We start from the raw sequence: 9,601 nt of genomic DNA, 5'->3' as shown, positions 1-9,601 counted from the left end.
TGACATCATTGAGGACCTTTAAGGTTGCAATGACACATCCATAACCTGAGCGGAAACCAGATTGCATACCAGAGAGAATACTATAGACATCAAGCAAGCCAGTCAGTTGATTACTGACAAGTTTTTCCAAAACTTTTGATAAACAGGGCAAAATAGAAATAGGATCAGCTTGGTCTCCCCCTTTAAATAAGGTACGAACCGTGGCTGCCTTCCAAGCAATGGGAACCTCCCCAGAAAGGATAGACAGGTTAAAAAGGTCGGAGATAGGCTTGGTGATGATAGGGGCAGCAATCTTAAAGAAGAAAGGGTCTAAACCATCTGACCCAGATGTTTTTTTGGGGTCAAGTTTAAGGAGCTCCTTTAGCACCTCGGACTCAGTGACTGCCTGCAGGGAGAAACTTGGTTATGGGGCAGGGGAAAAAAGAGGGCGGAGCAGTGGGGATAGGCGCATTAGAAGTGGTGGGAGATGAGGAAATGTTGGATGTGCAGGGAGGCATGGCTGAGTCAAATAGGAAACCTGACTTAATGAAGTGGTGATTAAAGAGTTCAGACATGTGCTTCATGTCAGTAATAACAACATCATTAACATTAAGGGACATGGGCAGCTGTGAGGAGGAGGGTGTATTCTCCAGGTCTTTAACCGTTCTTCAGAACTTCTTGGGGTTAGACCCACAGAGAGAGAACTGCTCCTTAAAGTAACTAACTTTGGCCTTCCAGATAGCCTGAGTGCACTTATTTCTTATTTGCCTGAACAAGAGCCAGTCAACCTAAGTATGTGTGTGCCAAGCCTTTCGCCAAATGCAATTCTTGAGGTGGAGTAACTCTGCAAGATCACGGTCGAACCAGGGGCTGAACCTATTTTTAATCTTCATTTTCTTTATGGGGGCATGTTTGTTAACAATACCACTGAAAATATCAAAAAGAGGGGATCAAGCTGATTCTATACCTTTTTACAGAGGCCAGTTCATGAAGGAAGGCTTGCTCATTCAAGTTTTTTAGCAAGCGTCTATGACAACTGACAGATATTATCACAACTGAGCAAGAGGACAAGTACATTAGAGTGTCTAGTTTGAGAAACAGACGCCTCACAAGTCCTCAACTGGCAGCTTCATTAAATAGTATCCGCAAAACACCAGTTTCAATGTCAACAGTGAAGAGGCGACTCCGGGATGCCAGCCAGTTCTACATTAATGTGGAAGCTACCATTATTAGGAATAATCCTGAATTAATCGTGAATAATGATGAGTGAAAAAAATTACAGATGCACAAATACCATACCCCCAAAAATTCTGTCATGTCTTTGGGATAGAATATTTGAACTCACTCATCATTATTCACGATTCATTCAGGATTTTCCGTTAATGTAGAAGTGTTTAGAACAATATTCTATTCTTATTTACAATAAAAGTGACTCCAAAATGACACAATACGTTATTTACCATTCATTTCTATTGGGGACAAAATCAACTGAAACACAACCAAAACAAACAGCAAATGCATCTAACAAATGTGTAGTCACAAGCTTGATGTAGTCATTGTGTGTTATGAATATGTGACCAAATACTTAACTTTTCACTACTTTAATACACATATAAATGAGAACTTGTTCTCAACTAGCCTACCTGGTTAAATAAAGGTGAAATAAATAAATAAAAATAAGGGAATTTGTCCCAATACTTTTAGTCCACTAAAATGGGGGGGGGGACTAAGTACAAAAAGTGCTTTAATTTCTAAACGGTCCACCCGATTTGGATGAACATACCCTCATTTTAAAGCTGACAGTTTGCCATTTAACCTCAACGTCTTGTATCATTTCAGATCCAAAGTGTGGGAGTACAGAGCCAAAACAACAACAAAACATACTTTGGAGCTCAATGTACGACTAATAAAAATTGAAACTAATAAAGCTGAATTATTCAGTCCTAAACACAAATTCTGCAGCTGTTGGTCTCTTCTTCCAAAGTGTTCTTCTACTACAGTCTATATGAAATGCACTACAGAAGACTATAGCTGCCATATACTTTAGTTTCTTTTAGGTCTTTAGGCAGTATGCACTGTAGCAGGAGACCTATGTGGTTTCCTGTCAGATAAGCCTAAAACAGCCTTTGTGACTGACTGTGAATGTAGGCCTGCCTCATAGCCATGGGAAGTAGGGGTGCTGAGGGTGCTGCAGCAACCCCTTGAAAAATCGGAATAATAACAACAACAAAACCGATATAGCCATCTGCAGTTTGGCAAAAACTTTCCATCAGGCTTTATGCCTTGATGATAAATCTATACCTTTTACATCTTATTATTTTTAACAACCACAACAACAGAGCAAATAATAAGCCATTTTTTTGCTTGCCATTCATTTAATATTATCGATGTAGCCTATTGAATACATTTCAATACAAAAATACACAAACATTTAAAACGAAATTGACTTTTATAACGTCAGAAAAACATATTGTATGGTCAAGTAATAACAATGCAATTCTGAGTTGTGGAAATGGTAGCCTATGCAGAACATGTTCAAACTGACCACTTTCCCATTGAAAGTCTTGGTCACTCTGACAACCTGTTCTAATACTGCATGTCCATGTACCGTAAAACCATGAAGAGGTGCATTCTGAGATACAGATATTCATGGATGTTTAGATGGCTTCATGACCACCAGTCAGCTTGAAGAAGAGCTCCTGGTTCAACACCTCGGCCTGCTCTTTGGTGCGTGTGGCCATGAAGATGTAGCCCCCAATGTACTCGTGCACAATCTTGCAGGTTGCAGTCACACAGCTGAAGGCAATGTTCACATTGCCATTGAACTCAATGGCCATCTGGAATAAAGAAAAGAGTTTTAACAATCGATTCCATTTATAGGTCTTCTTCAGATTAACATTTAAGTCATAATTAGATGGTACATATTTGATACAATACAGTAGACAGACCTAGTAAGATACAGATGAAGACACATTAGGCAGACAGTGAGACGTCTTACCTGTTGAATATCCCAGTTGACATTCCACTGCCTCATGGTGTTGTATCTCCATGTCTTCACCACATCTCCTATGCTGAGGTCAATGCGGATGAGACGGTTGTTGGTGACCCCAAGGACTTCATCTTTACGGCATCCCTTAAACCTGTGATTATACAGGAAATGTGTAGAACTTGGGTCATTTCAAGTGAGAAAAGATTTAGTGCTATGCTGACAAGGCGGATAGATGGAAAATATTTGACAAAAGGACAAGTACTCACCTCACCACAAAATAAGACACCCCAAAGTCAGGTAGACCCTGCCAGATTTGAAGAAACCTGAGGAGGGCATCTGTTAGAGGGAGCTGGGCCACATTCTGATAGGCTTCCAGGATGCGCGGAGTTAGCTGACAGAACAGAGGAATGGTTAGAATCACTGGAGTCAAGTTTGAACGTTATGGTTGCTTCTATTATCATACATTCTGTAATATTACGTGAGTTTCCACCAGATCGCCATGACTCTTACCTGTTTGGCTTTGTACTTTTTGTGGTAGCGTGGGGATACAAGGCTGTATGTGTTGATGCTGTCATCAGTCTGAGCAGTATTGGCCCCAGGGTTGGTTCGCTGCATGGCCAGGAAGGACTGGATATTCTGCACCTCACTAGAGAAAGAGCTGTCTGCTAGTGTCTTCCCTTTGGAGGCTAAACGGCAAGCTGCCATCCACCTGCTATACTGCAGCTCCTAGTGACAGGAGATTAATGGACATAAGATGGAAATATACCATAGCCGAGCATGACATAGCAGGACTTAATACATTGATATGTAGCAGTTGAGTCTATTCCTTGGAAAAGGTTACATAGGATGATACGAACAGCTTCTCATTCATGGGAAGAATTCTCTGAACAGAGTGAGCTGAGAGTTGAGTTCCTTACATTCTCACAGCGTAGGTAGACTTCATTCATGCCCTCAGCCCCAGGGATCAGCAGTCTGATGCAGAACTTCTGACCAGCCACACTAACGTCTGGGGCCACCTCACAGCCTGGGGAGCACAGCAGTGTCTTAAGTGGCCAGGTTAGACTCACTTGGCTTATTGAAGTCATCACCGACTCATTATATCTAGAATAATATTGATTGACCCAGAAGTGAAATCTTGTGTCGAATGTCATTTCTGAAGCTCTATGTACTAGAATGGATGCTGTAGGTACACATCTTTGCAGTGGTATCAGCTTGTGTGGTTGTGGTCGTATGTGAAAATGTGGGCTGAGTGTATGTGCATGTAGCTAGGTGTGCAGTTTCCCAACAGCGTATGTCAGTGCATTTTACCTTTGAGGTTCATCTGCTGAATGGGTTCCTTGAGGCTCTCCTCTTTACTCTTGTAGTAGGAGAGGGACGTGTTGTTGAATGCGAACCAGAACTGTTTATAGCCCTTTAGTGTCAGTCTTTTTGGTCTAGGTCGGAGAAAGGGAGATAAAACAAAGTACTACTAAAATGGTAACGTTTTTCTGCAACATTGGAAAGGGTATGCAGTTGAATGTCTGTGTGAGTGTGCATGTCAATATAACTGTGGCTGCATCGGAGTGTGTGTTTGCTTGGGAGTGTGTGGGTGAGTATGTGTCTGTCTCATAGAAACTCCTCAAGACTATCCGAAAGTCTCATATATCTTGCGTGATCGATATCCAATCTAAAATCCACGGCAGGAAAAGGTTGTCACCGGCAGAAAGATGGATCTGAAATCAGAGGGCATTCAGCCAGCCAGCAATGATGTACATTGTCAACCCATCTTACCTGAAGATTTTCAAGTAGTCCTGCAGCTCTGGTGCTACCGTCATTGTTTCCTGTGTAGAGATAAAATCACGTGTCTATTTTGTGTTTTCATGTGCAGTTGCAATTCAACTTCTTTCCTGCTGCCTTACAAATCAGCTATAGCCACAGCTACAGACCGTTACAGTATAGTGTTTTGCATGTCAGCAATCAAGTTTTCAAGATATATCACTTTAAAAATACTGAAATACAGCCGGTATGATGCATTTTGCATCATATGATGCAATATGACGCTAAATGCATCATACCGGCTAAATGCATCATACCGGCTAAATGCATCGTACCGCTATATTTCTGCATTTTGAAAGTTATATATCTTGAAAACTTGATTGTTGACATGCAAAACATTTTGGGACTATATCAACAATGGACTAATGAAACAAATCCCAAAAGATACTTTTTGAGTGGAATTTTCCTTTAACCCTAACCTTAACCAAACCCTTAACCTTAACCCTAACCTAATTTTAACCAATTCTGAGACAAAAAATTGGTTTGCAGGTCAGGAGTGTCCGTATAGCCTTTTCCGACTCAGAGGAACTAACCAGCATGTCCGCAGTGATGCTCTCCTCCGCTTCCATCTTCACCTCCAAACACTGAAGGGCAGAGTCAAGATCATCCATGGCAGGACATGATGTCATCGGCTGGGGCTCTGACAGAGACACCTTACCAATGTGGTACTGAGGATAGTGTACACACACAAAGCACATACACAAACGTATAACATTGTGAAAGAGAAGGAAAGCAATATGTCACAGAGAGGGAAAAACATTTGGTGACATTTCAATCAGTCGTTGTTTACCTGAAGGGCAGCAAAGAGCATCATCTCTTCCTCTGTGCAGTCAACATCCTCCAGCAAGATGGCCCAGCGAGCCTGCTCATACAGCTGGGTCAGACGGACCGCATCGTACTGGAGGGAGACAAGGTAGATAAAGTGACAGATTACACACAGCCAAATTCATGGCCACCATGAGGTAAACAAAGGAAATAATCGATAGCCCCTCAGAAAGCGTGGTGCAGGCCTACCTTGGGATCCAGGTCATGGAAGCAGTAGTATTTGAAGCGTAGCAGCAGCCTGTCATGCTCCTGCACTCCCTGTTGGAGCAGAGAACGAGACGAATCCAGCCATCTAAAGAAAATAAGAAAACACAGATTTAATTACACCCTCTATCGCACAGAGTAACCTACATAAACATATCTATGTGTGCTGTGCACACATAAACAAGACACGCACCTGCTGTGAACTTGTGCCTTGTCCACAAGGCTGGTGGTACGGGGCATCTTGGTGATAGTCTCAGGAGCAGGTGCAGGTAGGCTGACAGACAACATCTTATACACAGCCTCAGTCTGCAGTGAGTCAGCAAAGTGCATAGGCATGCCATTGGACAGGGTGTGAGCTGGACCTGTCGTTATTACACATGCAGTTAGGATATGTTACACAGTATTTGGTATGTGCTGTACAGTGAAAGATACTGTACGGAATGTTACACAGCCATTTAGAAATGTAATGTGTACCACCAATTCGACTGGACCTACCTGATGAGGTCCGAAGGCCTGTTAGATCGTATACTACTTCCTCTTCTGCCTCCTTGTCTTTTTTCTTTTTCTTCACCTCCATTGGCCGTAACAACGACAGCTCCTCTGGGTGACGCAGGTCTGAGGATGACCAGAGGGAAGCAGTGTAAGGGGATACGGATTAACATCTGCAACAATAAGAAGAATCTCTTACTTTATTTAGGTGGGAACTCTTCTTCATATATTTACTTACTCAGCAGATGACAGACCCCCATGACCGTTTGGAAGACTGGACGAGAGAAGCAGGCCTGAAGCCTCAGGGTGGTCCCGTTGGGTAGGCCCAGTCTCAGAGGCTTGTGCTGGGGGGTGAGGCACAGGCGAGCGTCGGCATGGATCTCATACTTCTCAAGGGTCCAGGATGGTCGGAGCAGCCACTGCTGCTTCTGCTCCCACCACAGGGCATGGTCTGACCAATCCTTCTTTATCTCTGGAGTGGACAGAGAGGTGTCTGGCGATGATGTATATAAACACATCTATGGTGCCTGGTGGTGATCATATTTGACTCTCAGCCAAATACAGTACAGTCTGTTGTTTTCATTTGCATAGATATTTTGAATGTTGTTTTGTCTGACTTACAGATGTTGTGGAGTATGAATGAATAATAACTTAATACTCTACACCCCACGGTTGTATATGAAATAGATGTTCATATGCAATCTGAAATTATAAACTTGGTGGTTCGAGCCCTGAATGCTGATTGGCTGACAGCCATGGTATATCAGACCGTGTACTACGGGTATGACAAAACATTTATTTGTACTGCTCTAATTACGCTGGTAACCAGTTTATAATAGCAATAAGGCACCTCAGGGGTTTGGGATATATGGCCAATATACCACGGCTAAGAGCTGTGTCCAGGCACTTGCGTCATGCCTAACAGCCCTTAGCTGTGGTATATTGGTCATATACCACACCCCTTCAGGCCTTGTTGCTTAAATATACTATTATCTTTAATATACTACCAAGATGAATGGAAGATGAAGTGTACATTGGTAGGGAACTCACGTGTCTTCTCCACAATTTTGAGAATGACGCCACCAATGTGCAGGTCTGAGGTCACGCTAACTTTGAGGGGTGGGGCCTCTGGGCCAAGCTCCTCCACTGTCACAGACAGATCCCAGGCAGCCATACTTACAGAGAGGGAAAATATAGCACTCATCAGCACAGTGAACAATTATCACTCAATTATCAGGTGTTGTGATAGCTGATGCTACATCATTGAACTAACGATCAACTCTCATTTTTAAGGTGCTATATTATAGTGGTAATAAATCCATCTGTATTAACACATTTAAGATAGAAACACCCATTATTAAAATACTTTTCAGTTAAAGCAAAAATGATTGTTTTCTCATTGCAAGTGAAATACTGAACATTGATAGACAGTGTATGGTTATTAGATCAGACAAGAAATTGTGAAATCAGCTAATACAGTGAATCAAACTACAGGAAAAATCTTGTCTGTGCTGCACGTGACCCTCTTAGCAAACCCCCACATTAAAATATATTGAAATTAAGTACTCCACCAGCATAAACCTCATTATGTTGTAATTATCAGATAGGAAACCAAAACCGTATTACTTCCTGTAAATGAATGACCCCTTTCTCAATCATCTGTTTAATAACACCCATACTCCTATCCAATCTCTTCTATATGTCCTTTCTTTACTTTTAGACTATCATAGGCATAATAAAATGTTACATCAGTAATGAACTATTCAGAGTCTGTTCCTCAACATCACCCTGTCTGTCTTCATTTTCATATAGCATATTTCTACTCTCTGCCCTGACAGGACATTGTTGTTCCCTTACCTAGTTGTAGTCCCAAACAAATTTTCTTCAGAGTCAAACAACAGGTGCCCTTTGCCTCTGCCTTTCTTTGCAGCTTGTGAAATCTGCCTTTTACTTCCTCCCGTCTCTCTCACAACGTCTTAGTTGCTGCGGTCTCATCCTGTGTGTGAGCAAATGTCAAGAGAGCAATAACTGTTCCGCTTTTACATGCCATTTTTCTTTAAGGGGGGAGTTTATCATCAGATATTGTTTCTGAGAAACTATTGTTTTGACAAACATGGGAGACAATCGTTTTGCATAGGCTATACAAATAAAATCAACTAGTAAACACATACTGGCATTGGGATAGTTATAATAACTTGATTAGTTGCCATCTAAAATATGTATGCTACCATTTTTTATATCACGATGAGAACTTGGCTAGTTTATGAACGGGTAGGTAGGGTGAATTTGAGACACTCCTGAGGGCTTGGTGAGTAATGCCCTCTAGTGGTTAATTACAGGCAAATCATGAGATTAAGATCAAAATAGATCAAGATTAAGATTCATAAAAATGGCAAGTCTTGTCATAAGGTCAAGGTTTTGTTTTCAGGGCATTGGATAAATACTTCTCATACATTCATACTGAACAAAAATATAAACATATGTAATGTTTCATGAGCTGAAATAAAAGATCCTGGACATTTTCCATATTAACAAAAATCTTATTTCTCTCAGATTTTGTGCACATATTTGTTTCAGTCCCTGTTAGTGAACCTTTCTCCTTTGCCAAGATAATACATCCACCTGACAGGTGTGGCATATGAAGAAGCTGATTAAACAGCATGATAATTACACAGGTGCCCCTTGTGCTGGGGACAATAAAAGGCCAATCTAAAACTTGCAGTTGTCACACAACACCACAGATGTCTCAAGTTGAGGGAGTGTGCAATTGGCATGCTGACTGCAAGAATGTCCACCACAGCTGTTGTCAGAGAATTGAATGTTAATTTCTCTATCATAAGCAGCCTCCAATGTCGTTTTAGAGAATTTGGCAGTATGTCCAAACGGTCTCATGACCTCAGACCACGTGTAACCACTCCAGCCCAGGACCTCCACATCCGCCCTCTTCACCTGCAGGATCATCTGAAACTAGCCACCCGTACAGCTGATGAAACTGAGGTGTAATTCTGTCTGTAATAAAAGGCCTTTTGTGGGGAAAAACAAATTCTTATTGGCTGAGCCTATACCCCCGCCCAGTCGTGAAATCCATAGATTAGGGCCTAATGAATTTGTTTAAATTGATTGATTTCCTTACATGAACTGTAACTTAGTCCAATCTTTGAAATTTGTGTTCCGTTTAAAAAGTGGGACTTTTTTTTTATTGAATTAAGCAATCTGCAAATCCATGCAGATTAGCAATCTGAATATGCTTTGAGGGGTTTCCAAGTTGGAGAAGAGTAAGGACATAACCACAGACACAAA

At 41.6% G+C, this 9,601-nt stretch overlaps 1 protein-coding gene across 1 annotated transcript; it reads right to left on the bottom strand.

Annotated features, from left to right (window-relative positions):
- Positions 1-2,334: 2,334 nt before the first annotated feature.
- LOC106563456 (fermitin family homolog 3) lies at positions 2,335-8,373 on the bottom strand. Its single transcript, XM_014129062.2, has 15 exons — positions 8,159-8,373; positions 7,352-7,476; positions 6,540-6,773; positions 6,308-6,427; positions 6,006-6,174; positions 5,798-5,900; positions 5,574-5,681; positions 5,317-5,451; positions 4,739-4,788; positions 4,277-4,401; positions 3,886-3,992; positions 3,479-3,694; positions 3,235-3,359; positions 2,978-3,119; positions 2,335-2,816 (listed from the first exon to the last, which is right to left on the bottom strand). Exons 2-15 carry the CDS (start codon positions 7,473-7,475, stop codon positions 2,637-2,639), a joined length of 1,938 nt encoding a protein of 645 aa, XP_013984537.1. The 5' UTR covers position 7,476; positions 8,159-8,373; the 3' UTR covers positions 2,335-2,636.
- Between the last annotated feature and the right edge of the window lie 1,228 nt (positions 8,374-9,601).

Source organism: Salmo salar, chromosome ssa11 (assembly GCF_905237065.1).
Source record: "Salmo salar chromosome ssa11, Ssal_v3.1, whole genome shotgun sequence".
NCBI lineage: Eukaryota > Metazoa > Chordata > Actinopteri > Salmoniformes > Salmonidae > Salmo > Salmo salar.
This window is presented reverse-complemented; position numbering and strand designations above follow the sequence as displayed.

What these genes read in the sequence shown, in the direction of transcription:
- LOC106563456 (XM_014129062.2), bottom strand. Translation starts at nt 7,475, where the DNA reads ATGGCTGCCTGGGATCTGTCTGTGACAGTGGAGGAGCTTGGCCCAGAG. An exon ending in GACTACTTGAAAATCTTCAG is followed by an intron (nt 4,402 to 4,738) that starts GTAAGATGGGTT and finishes TCTCCGACCTAG; the next exon opens with ACCAAAAAGACTGACACTAA. An exon ending in AAAAGTACAAAGCCAAACAG is followed by an intron (nt 3,360 to 3,478) that starts GTAAGAGTCATG and finishes CTGTTCTGTCAG; the next exon opens with CTAACTCCGCGCATCCTGGA.